Here is a 17,415-nt window from a genome sequence, read left to right as displayed (position 1 = left end):
CAGGCCCACATGAGAAATTTCTCAATATGGTAACTTTCTAGGGGGAAGAGGAGATGCACAGAGAGATGTTGGGGTGTCTTATTTTCACATGCTCAGAAAAAAACTAAATGAAATACACTGAAATGGCAAAAAAAAATTTTTTTTTAAATTGTGTAAAATTGGATAAGGAGTAGTATTTGGAAACCTAAACTTATCTATGCTTCCCACATTGCTTGCCAAATAACAACAAATGAGTCTTTTGACAGTCACATCAAAAGTCTAAACAGAGATTTTCTTTTTTTAAGAAGTGAGGAAGAAGAGTTTCATACTACATCTGAAGCAATTCGGAGCAACTTAACTGTTTCAGAGTCAAGCTACCAAGAGGTGGGGAGGGAAACGGGAGCCACCAACACGGTTAGTGGATCCTCAAAGAAGTAAAGGTTCAAAGGTGAATACGACAGAACAACAGGAAAATGAGAACAGCTGGACTCACCGGGAAAGTCTCCTTTTCGACTGCTTTGACCAAACTCCTGAAGCTGAGCTTGTTGGCTTATTTGTTCTTTCTGTAAATTTTCATACCAATGAGTTACTTCAGCCCTAAGATCTGCTACCTGGTCACTAGGATACATTTCAATAGTCATCTGAAATATGAGATGCAACCAATTTAAAAATACAAAAAGAACAGATATTTGTACTGGGAAATATTATCAATTTGGAAATTAGAACTATGTAACTACCTTGTCAGGAAGTCCAGCTGGCTGGCACACGACCCTCAGTGGCAGGGACTGTTTGTCACTCAGTGCCTTCAAGTGACTACTAATACCAGTGCCTTCAATCTGCCACTGTCTCAGATGATACGCAAACCTGGAACAACAAAGGTCACACACAGGAAGAACATCATTTTAAACCAATGTTACAGAAGTTTTTAACATTTTACAAATGAAAAAAAGTCGACAAAAGGTTCTAGCACTCTAATTTTATCTAAAGCACCAAGTTTAAATTTAGACTGTTCATACTGAATCAAATTTAATGCATAAATATAGCTAAGAGCTCCTAACAAAATAGTTTCAAAGAAAAGTTACTGGGGAAAAAAATCCTATCGAGAACAGCAATTTTTAAACAAAGTAATCCCGTAAATGAAATGGTGAGTTGTGATTCCAACATTCAGAAGAGGAAAAAAAAAGGTATTAGAAAATATTTTTCATAGACAGAAATATATTCTAGTAAATATAATTCAGTGTATGTTAACCAGCATAAGAGAATTTAAAAGAGTCGATTCCATGACTGCTAAAATGATAAAACGAATTACAGAAACTCGTATGTATACAGAGACAGGAACACACCATGGCACTCACTAAACACTTGCTAAAAGCAGGATCCAGGGTCCCTGACTTAAGGAAAAAATCATCAACGTCTAAAATAATTGTCAATTCTAGGACAGGAGAATGGCCAAGAATGAACAGACTTGCTTTACTTCCTAGAAGTAATTCAATGGCCAGCTTCAAGGTGTGCCATTAGCGAGCACGACAGGGCCAGAAACATCTATGACTGAGGAAAAGAGCAGTCTTAAAACAATCTTATCTGACGCACATTTTAAGACCAGGGTTTTTCCACCTTAGCACTACTGACATTCTGAGCTGGGTGATTCTTCGTTGTGGGGGTGTGTCTGTTGTGGGGGTATCTCTGTTGTGGGGGGTATCTCTCTTCTGGGGGTGTCTCTGTTGGGGGGTGTCTTATACACTGCAGGATGCTGGGCAGCATCCATGGCCTCGTCCTTCCTTCAGCTGTGACAACCAGAACTGGCCCCAGACATTACACCTCGTGTCGCCTGGGAAACAAAATCTCCTCCAGTTTAGAATGAGCTTAATTATCACCTTATCTCTTTTTAAAAAGAAAATCCTTTCAAAACGCGTTTTTATTTCCTCTTTAAATACAAGAAACACACAATAAACACACAGCAATAATACTATATTTTCAATCTGTAAATGTCAAGTGATTTAAATCAGTAGTAGCACCAAGCGTAGTGAACACTCGATACTGTACAGCAACACTGGACAAGGGTAAGCCTGATAATACCCAGACACTTTTTTAAACTACTGCTTTGTTTTGTTAGTATTCAATTTTTTTTGCACACTAGTTTCTCTACTAGCCATCCTCAAAGAATATATATGTATATATAAATTATTCAACATCAAAATTAACTTTCAGAGTAAAACACAAACACATATTCACAAAGATTTATATCAAGGACACTACATACAACAAATTTTTCTTATGAGTTAGAAAACAATTTATACACCTGAGAAGTGATTTTTTAATTCAAATTCAATAAACTTATAAAAAGCACTATTGAACTGCAGGAAATTTAATAAACTGTTCAGGACTTTTTAAGGAAGTACTTATTTTAAAACCACTGGTAACACTGTGTGAGGACTACGGGTCTGAACCAACAGGTCCTTCTCAGTTTGTTCTATGTAGCACAGAGAGAATTTTGGAAGAATATATATATGAACATGTATACATCATTAACCATAACTATCTTTAATAGGAAGAGGTAAATTACAGGGAAATTTCATTTTCTACATTATATATTAATGTAATGTCTAAATTTTACAATGAGTATGTATTTACTAATTTGATTAAGTCACATTACCACATTTGCTGATTTTTTTTTTTAAGTGGTAAAAATTATGAGGCAATGTTGAATTTCTATGGGAAAAACTCAAGTTCCTTTACACATCCTTTAAACACACAAGGAATTATTGCAATAGAATTTCCACCAGTTACAATCATAATCAAAGTATAGAATTTTGCAATGCCCAAATGCTTTAAGTCATGGAACCATGTTACTTAAAAGGAATGTGTAAAATATCTTCATAATTCAAGATTTCTTGATATTTTAAATAAAACATCAATTGAACGATTTTTTTCAATATCAAACTCAGATCTGAAGCTAAAAGAAGCTATTAATTTTAACATTTTTTTCAAGAGTTATTTGTACTTTTACATTTACTCATAGTTAATGACTTTTAACAAACAATTTCTTAATTAAAACTATCTACTCACCTTTCATTTCAGTCGATATATTCATAAATGTTAATTTGCTTTATTCTGTATTACACAGGGTATGTCTAAATAAATTATACAGCTATTCATTAAGTAATTTTTTGGTCAAGTTTCCATGGTAAATGGAAATTCAAAATTAAAATACTGTCTCCTAGTCCAGGAAGAAAAAAAAAAAAAAAAAACAGCAAATGAAACAAATGACTCAACTCGATTCAACTACGAGTGATTATTTCATGTTCTTGGAGAGAGTTTTAGTGAAATTTGTTTAGTGGTGGTGGTCTGCCTTTTCTGACTCTATTAATAGTTTCTTAAAGATGGAATACTATCTAGAGACTCTAATTTGTATTCATGCATATCTGCTCAAAGTTTAATGATTTTTAAAGCTCTGTAACATTTATCAGGGATATGTATTTCCTACTCCATGGTGACATGGTAAATATTCTGGATTAAAAATTACTTCTATTACTGACCCTTCATTTTTTGGTAAATTATGCTTTCTACCTGCCCCCAACAGAAACTTTTTCAAAAATTATTTTAAGAATACTTTTGGACATGTCAGCAATTAAAGAAAAAATAGAAGACTTAAATTCACTCTAACAACATGGTACAAAAAAATTTACCTTCTTCTAAACGCTTCCAGATGGGTCTTCAGCATGAGGAGTCCTCGCTCTATAACAGTGAGGCTTGAGTGTGATTCCTGTTCAAGACTGCTAGAAGCTATCATGAGACTCTCCATACACTTACTAATAAATTCTTGCTCCTTCTCCAAACCCGTTTTACCTGAAAGCCAGATGTTGACATCTATGTTAATCATATATTCTAGTTCAGCTATATTAAAGAAATTGTAGCTTAACAAGAAAATCCTCACATAAAAAATCGTGTATTTAAGACAATATTTCAAATCACTCACCATTAATATAATAGGAGTTAATATATTGGATAGCTGCTCGACTGACATCACCAGATTGAGCTCTTAAAGCAATGCCCCAAAATTGGTCCATACCACACAGCTAAGGGAAAAAAAATGTGATCACATCTATAAATTTAACTATATGTCAAATGATGTAACTATCAGAAAATTAACGTCAAATTTAAAAGTCATACACTATCACAGCTTAATAATAATAATAAAAAGTGACAGAAGCCTTGCTAATGCTACCGCTGTCAGGTACTCTGAGAAATTAAAATGTTACGCTAACCCAAGTTCTCACTTCAATTTACAGTGTTAACTATGAGATGACAAACAGAACACTGTCATTAATTACTACAGAGAAAGTACAAAGTGAAAGCTCTCAAAGTCGGGAGGGTGAAGAAAGATATTATTCTGACAGGTGACTGAACATCTGCAGTGTTTTACATCTACTTAAAATGCAGTATTATCTCAAAATTAGAGCATGCCTACTTCTTAGGTAAACCCTATCTGCCTGGTTGTCTTAAATTATCAAACTGAAACTTCTCATAGGATACCAAAGCAAGAGGACCAAAAAATTCAAAAGAACTGTTCAAACAAAGGGAAAGGCAGTGGGAAGATACCAAGGAAAGCATTCTAGGTGCAAATCCAATTACTCTTTACCATACAGGTTAACATCTGTTTTCCTTCTCACCCTAACACAGCACGAACTTCTGATGAAAAAACATGAATGACTACTACACAAATCAAAGCCATCATTAATTAATCACAATGTCCAGTAAGGCTGGTGATAAGAATCTAGGGATAATACATTTAACAAAACCTAGAAACTGTCAAACTAGTCAAATATACTCTAAGCCAGACATAAGACTAGCGATTTTTTAGAGTATTCAGCGAACTGATCACAATGACTCCCTGTCAGGGATGATTTAGGAAGATTCTATTCCAGAATAGAGACCACCAACAGGTAACTGTAGTTTGACTGCCCAAGAGCAACTAAACGCTTGGACACCACAACTGAAGACAAACGCATATTCGAGACAAATCTATCTCCTACCTGACATATTACTCGATTACACTATCTAGGAGCTTCTAGTACACTAAAGAACACTCAAGTGGCTTCTTCTATATAAATCAAGGAACATGTATAAGCAAAACCAACATCGTCTTTGGTAATGAAAATACACCAAATTTGTTTTTTAAAACTTTTCAAACGCAAAGAGAAAGCTTTTTAAACCCTAAGAATAAAAGTCTTCAAAGCTGGTAAATGTAATGCTTGGTAGACTATCTAAGAGAAATAGGTAATCTGATTTGAGTAATAAAGGGAATATCCCACAAGTATCCAATCCAAACGCATACCTCAGAGTTTGAACCACCATCATAGGCACTGGTAGCCAACCGAGCCAAGTTACAGAGATGCTGAAACAGGTTCAAGCCAGTCATGCTAATTGTCTCAGGTTTTAGCTGGGGCATCTTTAAAAAAAAATTAAAGCCAGTTTAACATGATGTTTAAATTATTAGATTTTATTTCATTAAATTTAACTTAAAAGACTGAAGTTAACAGACTGAACTTTAGTGAAAACACTGCAGAAGAAAATGTATCAGCTCTGATTTTTAGTCATAATTTAAAAATTAAAATAGACAGTAATTGAATGAAAATGTTTATTCAGGTCATAACTGAAAGCTGTCTAATATATTTCCATTTTAGAGATGTACATAGCCCCAAATCAAAAGAAACAAATAAAAACATTATCATTTATTGTATATTTACATTGTACACATTTATAAAATGTGTAGCTACATAGACAGTTTATGCATAAGTAAAAGCTTGAGATAAAGATAGCCTTAAGTTCTATTTGAAGCTCTGTCTTGATTTATGAAAGTGATGTAGTTCATATATACCAAAACTCCTTCATATGTGCTCTATTCCACCACAGAGACAATGTGAGAGCTGTAGGGAGTCTTTATAATTTCAAAAATAAGTAGTAAGAGTAATAAAAAGACTATTACTTTACTATTGTTGGCTTTCCAAAATTCAAATGGGAAGAGAAGTACAAATCATTAAGAAGAAAACTGGGATAATTGATTAATTCATTTAGGAAAGTTATTACTGAACCAACCAACTGTGGTATCTGGTAAAGAAGAACAAAAACTAGAGAGAGAAATATCCTTCCTATCATGACAGCGTCTCCTAAAATGCCTTCCCAGGGATCTGCAAATCTGGAGACTGGCTGATATCCAACCACAAGACTGGCAGACACCACAGTCATTTAACTGAGGAAGACCACAGAATACAGCTCTCTTTCTCATGGTGCACGCACCACCCTGAAAATCAAACGACAGTGTCATTACTGATCTAAACAACGAATACTCAAAAAACCACGCACTGCAAATCCACGCTGACCTGAAGAGTTGTTCTATTACTATTACTTTTGGTGTTTTAGCTAAGAAATAGAACATTTTTGTAAATATAAAACACTTAAAAGATATAAAAACACTGTCAGGAACAAAATTATAGCAAAATCTAAGTGGCAAAAATAACAAAAGGACTGCTAAAAAACTATACATTGTCCATTTTTTAAAAAAATTATGGAAAAAAGGAACATAGAGTTCACATTTCAACAGACAAAAAGGGAATATGGGGAAACAGCATAAACAGTAACACTGTCAAGAAATACATTACCTTCTCCAGGAAAAGATGTTTGTAGGTCTCCATTCCCATAGCATGCTGATCTTTACTGCGAACTTGATTTAAAAACCAATGGAGTGCATCATCGTAACACTCAGAATCTTCTACTAAGCAATGCCATAAAATGTCGACTTGTTCTAAACTGAGCCCTAGGTAAAAATCACAAATTTTACATTTTATTAACTACATAAAAAGCAATTACACATTTTCCTTTAGGTGTGTATATGTATATGCAGGAAACCCTGGTGGCACAGTGGTTAAGAGCTATGGCTGCTAACCAAAAAGGTCGGCAGTTCAAATCCACCAGCCACTCCTTGGAAACCCTGTGGAGCAGTTCTACTGAGATGGAATCAACTCACCAACAACAGGTTTTTTTGGTCTTATATGTACACGCATGCATGTATTTTATTTATATAAAATATGCACCAGCACAATAACTCAGTTCTCCTTACGCCTTCCTATCAGGAAAACTCTGCGTCACGGTAAATAAATGTTTTGGTTCTAAGTCAACGTACTAGAGCACCAATACAGCCAGAAATATAGAGAGTGTATTTTATAGGGCTTTATAAAAAGTATTTTGTAAGAAATTCCACATAATCAATGCTTTTAAACTGTAGGTAAATATAACGCATACATAAATTACTAAAAACACACAACTTTAAGTATCTTAGGAGAACCATTTGGTCTGGAAAATCATTCTCCCTAAAATATGAATACACTATTGTATTATAGAAAACACGATTGTGGAGAGGTAATCCCAAAAGTTGAGGACTCAGTTCTAAGGTCTGAGGATAAAGAACAGAGAGGATGCCATGTTCAAAGCTTATTCTCTATATGTAGGAGATAAATACTAGGTGCCAATAAGCATTATTTTTGAATGAAAAACAGAGTCCTTATGATGAACAAAGCCAAAGGGAACCAACTTCCTAAAAAGGACAAACAGCAATACATCAGACGATACAGTCAGCTGGGGAGTCAATGCAATGAGATAAAACCTCTATGGTGTCTTCACCCAAGCATGAAAAGATCCCAAGGTATAGCAGAAGGAAAAGAGAAGAACTATTAAGAACCAAAGAGAAGCCATTACAGGCAATCACAAGTCTTGAATATCTACTGCATTTTTACACAAATAACGCGAGCCTTCCTATGTTTGCCAGCCACGCCCTTCCCATCACGAGCCATGCCAATCCTCTTCCACATGTTGCTATAAAAGAAAAAAAATTAGCCTAGAATGCTTACAAAAATACCTCCTGGGGAAAGCACAGGCCAGCAAACAAATTCAGAAGGCATTCGTTATTTGTGTAAAAAGACGGAATAAGAGACCATCCAAAAGGTTAGAGTAAGAGCATGTCAGGGACTTCTAAAGCACATGTGATGGTTAATGTTCGGTGTTAGCTTGGCTAGGCCATGATTCTCAGGGGTGTGGCAGATACTGTGTAATCCTCCCCCATTCTGTGATCTGATGTGAGGAGCCAGTTGGATGGTGAGCTTCCCTGGGGGTGTGGCCTGCATCCAATACATATGACTGTTCTGGCAAAGCTGGTCTTCTCTCCATCCTGTATCCGTCTCATCATCCTTGGACCTCGGGTTCTTGGGACTTGAGCCAGCAGCCTGCCATCTGACCTCCTGATTTAGGGTTTGTCATCCCTGCCACCATACGAGTCGGGAGAAGCCTCTAGCCTGAAGCCCGACCCATCGATTTGGGACTTGTCAACCTCCACAACTGAGTGAGCCATTTCCTTGAAATAGATCTCTCTGTATGTACGCTCCACTGGTTCTGCTCCTCTAGAAAACCCAGCCTAAGACGAATTTCATAGGAGCTTCCAAAGCCTGGGTGGTTCCACAGACTCAGAAGGAACATAAAGATATGAAGAATCATAATAAACCTGTTTTCTTGGAGAATGCAGACGAGACTCTAGAATACGGAAAAGTTACTCAGAAAATATACATTTAGTAACAATAGCAGTCTAAAGCGTTTGATCAGGAAAGAAAGTATTCTACCCGTTTCTCTCAAAAATAACCAATGTGTAGACTGTTTGTACTAAGAAGAACTTGTGCCCCTAGGAGTCAACATAAGTAAACCAGAAACAACCTTTAGTGTCTATTATAACTTAAACACATTACGCTATTAAGAAAAGAGAGTGAGAAAGAAAGAACACAGTTAAGAGTCCTCAAACTAAAATCAAACAAACAAAAAGTATCCAGGTTGATTACACCTACTTCTCACTTATCAGCTATCGTTATCCAACATTTCACATTTACAACAACAGTAAAAATCTACTATCTGACTGTTTTACACACTAATGACCTATGTCTGGGGGTAACAAATGCTGAGGTGCGAGGCGAGGGTAACACCGGCTGTGAGGGTGAAGGTTATGTGTCAGCTTGGCTGGGTCACGATTCTCAGTGGTTTGGCAGTTATGTAACGGTGTAGTCATCCTCCATTTTGTGATCTGATGTGGTCATCCTCCATTTTTACATAATGCCGCTTTTCGCATAACAACTTGGTGTTTAGAACCTATACGTGTCAGTAAGTGAGGAGTGGGTGTATAGTGAGCTATATGATAAAATAAAGTGTATTCACAGCTGACCGAATCATCAATCAGCATTTAATAGGCAAAGTATAAGCTTTTGCTATCACTTTCAGTTTTTATAAGGCTAGATATTAGTATAATGAAAACTAGTATTAACGTATCAGATGCAATTACACGTAACTTTGGAGTGACCACATTACAGCTGACAGGAACTGTGCCAATAAGAGAACTACAGCTGTGATGTAGGAGAAATGAAGCTTTCGATTTGATTCTATCTGGACAGTAGGTATTATGAACTCACATACAGAGAAGCTACACTGTGCAAAATAAACAAACATGAAACTTAATGGTCATGTGAGATTATTTATGCTGATATTATTTGGTTTGGTTTGACTTCTCCCTGTATAAGATCAGTTTTTATTATATTTCATATTATGTATTTATTGTATGTTATCAGTCATAATGGGTATGGTAAATGATTTAATAACATGAAACAGAAGTTTCTTATCAAAAACAGGTGGCTTACTTTTGAAATCTATTGGTATGACAATGCAAGTGGCATCTGTGATAAATAGTTCGATTTTGAAAAAGAAATTACAGGCTTGAACAGTACGATAAACATATGATGTATCCCAAGAACAGACACTGACTTGAAAGAGGCATGATGAACTTCCTGGCTAGCAAGACACTCACCAGTCTGACTGTGGGAATCGAAGCTAAAGAAAGAGAATGTGCTTCTAACCACGAGGTTTGTTTGACACAGACACACAGAAAAAATAAAAAGAGCATGGAAAGTGAAAGACGACACAATCAGCCTAAAAGGAGAAAAGGAACTTTGACCAACAGAAATCAAACTTCCTCCTCTCTTGTGAAAATACCTATCACATGGATTTGACAATCTAGACTCAAAATAGACCAGAGTAATCTCTCTTTAAAAAAAAAAAGATGATGAAATGCTATGAAACTGTGTTTGAGAGCAGTCTTAATAATGTCTCTATCACCTCTGAAGCCAAGCAATTCTGGAAAAGACTAGCTCTGATAATGGTTTATTAACAACAGCTGTTTCTAACCAAAGTGATAGCAAGATACAATAACCAAAGGTAATAAATGATGCAGTGACCCTAAACCGATTATGTCTTCTATCCCACATAGTTTGCTCCCAAAATGAGTCCTTTATCCATTGAGAAACTGGCATTTTCAGAGACTGAAGCAAGAAGAATATGTCAGGGTCATGCTCATACTGCCATACCACAATGAGAGAACACTCAGTAGGCTGAGGCAAAATAATGCCGTGAAAAAGAGACAGTATTTTCAATACTAATAATCACAATACGCGTAAGAAAATTCTAATGTAATATGATTTTTCAGAGAGCTCACCTATTATAAAAGGTCTTTAAAAACAAACTCATGCATCTAAGTCAATTGGCACAGCATAGTTTATAAAGACAATGTTCTAAATCTCACTTTGGTGAGGACGTCTGGAATCTTAAAAGCTTGCAAACAGCCATATAAAATACATCTGTTGGTCCCATCTCACTTGGAGCAAAGGAGAATGAAGAACACCAAAGACACAAGGAAAATACTAGCCCAAAGGACCAAATGAACCAGAGACTCCACCAGACTGAGACCACAAGAAGTAGATGGTGCCCGGCTACCACCAATGACTGCCCTGACAGGGAACACAGCAGAGTCCCAGACACAGCAGGAGAAAGATGTAGAACAGAATTCAAATTCACATAAAAAGACCAGATTTAATGGTCAGATAGGGACTAGAGGAACCCCTGAAACTATGGCCCCCAGATGCTCTGTTAATCCAGAACTGAAACCATTCCTGAAGCCCACTCTTCAGACAAAGATTAGACAAGACTATGAAACAAAAAACAATACACGCAAGGAACGTGCTTCCTAGTTCATTCAGATATACAAGACCAAACGGGCAGCTCTTGTTCAAAAGCAGGATGAGAAGGCAGGAAGGAACGAGAACTGGTCGAATGGACACAGGGAACCCAGGGTGGAGGGGGGGAGTGTGCTGTCACCTTGTGGGGACTGCAACCAATGTCACAAAAAAAATATGTATAAATTTTTGAATGAGAAATTAACTTGAGCTGTAAAACTTCACCTAAAGCACAATTTAAAAAAAAAAACAATGCAAGAATTTACTTAAAATGTAAACAGGCATCTCAAATGTTTTAATAAAGTGTCTAAATGTTGATATAATTTACAAACGGATTGAGAATAATCACTAAAGAAATCTAAAGGCACGAGTAAATTGGATGGGACTCTTTCAAGAGTAAATACAGATTTAAAAACATCCTGATCAAACAGACAAACAAACAACTTACTGAAATGATCAGGTGATCCCAGAGTGGAGAACACGCAAGTCAAGAACTGGAGTCGGACCTGAACCTCGGCACTATGGCTGTACCTGTGTTTTCAAAAGTCATTACAGTGATTAACGGACAGATTCTATTTCTTAATTATTTTTAAAGATTTCATCGCCTTAAATGTAACTTACAGCAAATAAGTAAAATTCCATTTTAATAATTCATAATTATTAAACGTTTTAATAATACATAAATTTGGTTACATGAAAAAGTGTTCATAATGCCAAGCGTAATGTTTGAGATTTATGTTATTTCATATATAATAAAAATTTCCAAACTATTATAAAAATTACTTTCAAATTAGATAAGAAAGTACATAAGAACTCCACAGTGGAGAAAAAGATATGTCATTTTCAAAGATTATAATATGCACATAAATTAAACCGTTAACAAGTAAAAAACTACATTTCTATCTAAAAAGTACATGTTCTGTATCACTATCCCTAAAGTGATAAAACTATACTCCTTAAACAAAAAACACTAACAAGATATCATTTCTCTGAATTTAGTTGGTAAAGAATATAGCTAAAACAAAATTGGCATTTTTGAATGTTATGTCAAATATAAATAATCTGTACAAAATTCGATGTTTAGTACTAGAGCTGATTTGGAAGCTCGTTAAGTGGATGATTTCACGTGGTTCCCCTTATTTGCCTGTATCTGCCTACGAGAAGCTTTACACTCAGCTATACCACTACTAATACATTTCCACCAGTTCTTACCAAAGTCACTTGAATATACACAGAGAATATTTTTAATGAGAAAATATTAACCAGTTATATAGATCATCACAGTTTTTAAATCTTCCACACGTTTAAACTTTCTAATACTACCATCCAATCATAATAATAAAGGAAAATGTTTAAATCAACTATATGTTAAATACATTTATTTGGAAGCAAATATTTACAAATTTTATAATCAATGCCCTAATACACATTGGTGTAGGACAATGGTTACTTCAGAAAAAATATTTACTTCTGATCCATGAAAACAGTAACTTTGAACGGAATTCAAGAGTTAAGCCTGTTACCCACCCCCAAAATGCTACATAACCTCTATTTATGTTAAGAGTTACGAGTTGTAAACGTAACATCATAAAAATCTTGCAACTTACAAAAAAATTCTATCAGTCTTTCCTTCCCTTACAATTTTACCACTATAATATTCTGTTAAATTTATTTATGACACGCAAGAGAGGAGGAACACTGGAAGCTATCTTTCAAAGGGAAGACAATCCACACTTTAACGTACCCAACCCAGCCCAGAGGTACTTACAGGGCACGGTTTTGTCTTCCTTCTCTTGCAGCTTGAATGTAATACACCAAGTTGTCAAAGAAAAGCTTCATCATGCTCAGTTCTTTTTCTGCCCACCTGGCCCAATTAAAAGAAAAAATAATTTTTAAGGGGACAGAGTGAGAGAATAAATCTATGCTGGGACGACATATATATATATATCTAAAAAAATCCTCAAATGTAGAACTTTATCAAAAATTTCCAAGTTCTACTACACGTGAATATAAAAAGATACAGAGCAATGCCCCTTAATTTTTATGAATTTAAGTAATTTATTGCTTTTTATCTGTAAGGGGATAAAATGCCTGACAGGGTGCTACCTATTATAAATGATTAATATGTATGAATACTAAAAATAATATAATACACATATAAAGCAGTGACTATGTGCCTTGGTTGTTATTTAGCAGAGTGCCTGGCATACAGAAAGCACACAATATAAATTTATTGCATGAATTTTGGTTTTTTATTGTCAATTTTTTTTTTAATGACAGGTTTTAAACAAGTTTTTAAAAAAAATTAAAAACAGAAATACCCAGGTATTAAGTTCCAAAATAATCTAGAAACACTAGAATAAAAAAAATAGTGATAAATAAGCTCAAAGAGCCCAGGGTCATGACTTCCATAATTAGTATCTCTTCACACTATAACTGTTAGCAATTATCTGTGAAAATGTACCAAAGTAGAAGTACTAAAATTTCAAACATTCTAACGTAATTTGCATTACATCTTTGCTATAGCCCTATTTTCCAAATAAGTTACTTTTGCCTTGCGAATCACTCAATGAAGGTCAAGTGGTAGAAAGAAGAAAGGCTTAGTAATAAGACTTGAGTTTGAAACCAACTCCAATGCACTTGCTGCATGGTTTCGGGTAAGTAGCCTAAACCAAGTCTGTGTGTTGGTTACCTGAAGATTTTTTGAGTGGATCAGGGATAATATTTTCCAATTTAAAAATCTGGGCCATAAGAGTAGTTTAAGAGTTAGTATGTATCAAAGTGCTGTACCCAGCACATACAAGATCCAAAATAAATGGAAGTTTTTGTTATCATTAACGCCGACTAACCACAAGAGTTCAGAGTTCTTTTAAATGATCTATGCGATGCAGGATACCAGTCACACGTTCTAACGGAAACCTGTGAACTGCCTTTAACTGAGCTTCTTTACCTTTAATTTAAGGCACAAGCTAAAAGGGTTTCAACTTACTTAGGTTCAGGTACTAGATAAGCAGCTGTTCAGAGTTTGTCACTTCCGTAACAGCATTACTCTGTTACTTCTTAACATGGACTGTCTCAACTTGCTACAATATGAAACCAACTTGCCCAAGACAGCTCCCAATGAATCTTTTAGTGCATTAAATTCTGTAACTCAGCCATTAAAAAACTAGGAAAAGCCAATGAGAGAGGAATCACACTGCTCTACCTGAGGGATACGAGATGCGTTCCCCCACTCTTTGTAGCATCTCAAGGACCTTCCTCGTTGAGGGATGCGAGATGCGTTCCCCCACTCTTTGTAGCATCTCAAGGACCTTCCTCGTTGAGGGATACGAGATGCGTTCCCCCACTCTTTGTAGCATCTCAAGGACCTTCCTCGTTGAGGGATACGAGATGCGTTCTCTCACTCTTTCTAGCATCTCAAGGACCTTCCTCGTTCTCACAAACAGAACTGTCACTAGATTCCTACTGTATTCTTAATCAAAAAAGAGACTTTCTAAAATGCTTCTTAAAAAAAAAATAGAGGTTCAAGTTAAACATACCCCCTTTTAATAGGGCAATGACACAGCATAGGGTATGACTCAGAAAACCTAACATCATCTCATTTGGAACTAAAAAGCAGATATCCAAGAATTTTAAAAATGATATAATTTTGAAGTCAAATAGTACTCTTACCACCCTATCTGAGATTTGAGAAGGAAGCAGGTAAAAACCCATCCTCCTTGATCACACAAAAAGATCCTCCAAAAGGGCTAATTCTCCCTAAAACTCAAATGTCTTTGAAATCTCTCCAAAAATATATTTAGAATAAAGTGAGTAATATATTCTCTTAGATTAATGAATTGTTTGTGGTAGCCAACATTCTCTAATATATCACAAAAAAATTTGATCAATTTTACATCAAGGTAGTATCTTAAAATAATTATTTCAACATTTATTAATCATAAGTTCTCTCTTAATGCAAAGGAGTAATAGAGTGGTATCAAGATTATCCCTAATATGATGTAATGTCTACAACCAATCCCTCGTGATGGGAAAAATTAAAGGCATCCTAGAGTGTTTCTGTTCATGTGGCTCTTCTTCAGGAGTACTCTGCTGTGGTCAGACATACCAGAAATCTCCCTACCATTAGAGCAGTAATTGCTACAGCATTTTTTTCAAACTACAGAGAAAACAAAAGTTAGATGCTCTACTGTACTGATGATAAATCCCAGGGGCAAGGACAGCGCTCTGAGAAATCTAAGAAAACATTTAAACCACATGAAACTTGGATTTTCCTGGTGTAGAGTAAAAGCTGGTAAACTGTTCAAAATCTTAATTGATATTAACTATAACTTAAAAAATTCTTCAAGTAAATACTTTTATTTACTTACATGGTAATCCAATGTGTATCGTAACTGCTCCCAAATTGCTGAAAAGTACCAAACAGTTTTGGGAGAAGACGAAGTGAAATGACTACTGATCTGAAACGGCAAAAACAGGTTATTTGTAGAATAAAATGATAATTTTAGCTACATTCAATGATTCTAGCTTTTTAAATTCAGCTTTTTAAACTCTTGACTGCAAAAGGATTTAATGGACTTTACATATATCTTCCTTACACAAGTATTTTTAAAAAAAAATTTTTTTCCAAAGTTTAAATTTATATTATACTTTGGGGCAACAAATATAATTTTCAAAATTCTAATCCCATGACTTTTAAAGTAAACTACGCTATAAATGTCTGGCTATCGAAACAAGTAAAGGGCACTGAAAGATGGTAATTTTTTTTTTTTCCATTAAAGTTTTCCTTAACAAGTCATGGGTGTTTCTGAGAATTAACCAAGGAAAAGGGGAAGCAGCAGCCTCGAGCAGGGCTTCTGAACCCTTCCGGTGCGTTTATTCACCCGGGGAATTGTGCTGCAGCGCAGGTCTGAGGCAGAGCCAGAGACTGTGCATTTCCAACAAGCTCACAAGCGACGGTCATATGCTGGCGTGTGGGGCACACTTTGAACAGCAAGAATCTAGAGCTTTTTACAAACTACACAGATATCTCCTTCTCCCCAGTTCTCACTTGACAGGATCTACTTTCAAGTTGAAAATAAGTGCCTCATAGGCCATGTTAATAATGGAAACATGCCACGTCTCTCAACTATGAAGGAGCAGACAAAGGATAGGGAATCATTCTAAAACCCTAAGTAAATCAGAGCATGCTTATCCTCAGAAATGAACAGGTATAAAGCAGATATTTACATACAAATCCCAGAAGTCTTAGTAGGAAAGGAGGTTTAGTTGCATAAGCCTTGAAAGAAGCAGGGCAAATCCTAACGAGAAAATAAACTTTTTTTCAGCTCAGGAGCCAATACTGCTTCATGAAAAGATGTACCAGAATTTTTAAAGTGAGATAAGCTGGCGCCCTACTCACAAGTAAGTCCCCAAAACTACCTAATTCTTTGGGGGGGGTTGGGGGGAATACAAGGGATATCAGAAAACAGTGGTGACTACTGAGTAGGAAAGTGAGAGAGAAAAGAGAACTTTCCGTTTCTGAATAAAATCCAAAGTACTTACATCCGACCACAAAGCCCTGTGTGATCTGCCCCCATCCCTCCCATCAGTCTAACTTAATTTCCTTCCAGTCTTCCTCTTTGCTATCCCCTCAAAAACACATGACACCCATTTCTAACTCAGAGCTCCACTGCTACCTTGGCTTGGAATGTCCTGCGTGGCTCCCTCCCCCACGTTCTTCAGGCTTCCTCAAATGTCAGCACAGAGCTGACCCTGACCACCTCCCATCACCCCTGCAATCTCTTCATTCCTCTTACTCTGATTCATTCATCACCACTTGTGAATATTTCTTTGTTTAATGCATCTACAATCAGAATGTGCTCTACGAGAGCAAAGACTTGTCTCATGCACTGAAAACCCGGGCCACGTGGTGCACTTTAGATACGTAAGTCATGAACCAGCAAAAACTTCAAGGCAATACTTTCAAGGAAGGAGGAGGATAAATAGCATAAACGACGATTTAACAGTTATGACAGAGAAGGACAGAAAAAAGTACTGCCAGATGACAAAAGAAACCGCATGTTAGTGGAATGCTGGAAGAGCAGTACCATACAGGTGTAATTTAAGGAGAACAGTTAGTAAAGAAGCCTCCATTGTGCCCTGTTCCAGTCACCAACCACCCAAGGACAGCACTATCCTGACCACTGAACAGAATGGTTTGCCTGTCTCTAACTTTATGCACATGGACTCATCCTCTGTTATCTGGTTCCTTTCACTCAGCCTTCTGTTTGTGAGCTTCGTCCACATGGTTCCACGCAGCTGCGGCGCTTCATCGTCATTGCTATACAGAATTTCACTCTAC

The 17,415-nt window shown here is 36.1% G+C and overlaps 1 protein-coding gene across 1 annotated transcript in view; it reads right to left on the bottom strand.

The window, feature by feature from the left end:
* USP34 (ubiquitin specific peptidase 34) overlaps positions 1-17,415 on the bottom strand; it is a 190,491-nt gene that overhangs the window by 108,153 nt on the left and 64,923 nt on the right. The window contains 9 exon segments of the mRNA XM_023734886.1: positions 473-620; positions 717-843; positions 3,666-3,825; positions 3,956-4,055; positions 5,315-5,428; positions 6,639-6,793; positions 11,521-11,603; positions 12,841-12,936; positions 15,443-15,532. Coding sequence (XP_023590654.1) covers positions 473-620; positions 717-843; positions 3,666-3,825; positions 3,956-4,055; positions 5,315-5,428; positions 6,639-6,793; positions 11,521-11,603; positions 12,841-12,936; positions 15,443-15,532 — 1,073 coding nt within the window.

This window comes from Trichechus manatus, unplaced genomic scaffold (assembly GCF_000243295.1).
Source record: "Trichechus manatus latirostris isolate Lorelei unplaced genomic scaffold, TriManLat1.0 scaffold00005, whole genome shotgun sequence".
Classification (NCBI taxonomy): domain Eukaryota; kingdom Metazoa; phylum Chordata; class Mammalia; order Sirenia; family Trichechidae; genus Trichechus; species Trichechus manatus.
This window is presented reverse-complemented; position numbering and strand designations above follow the sequence as displayed.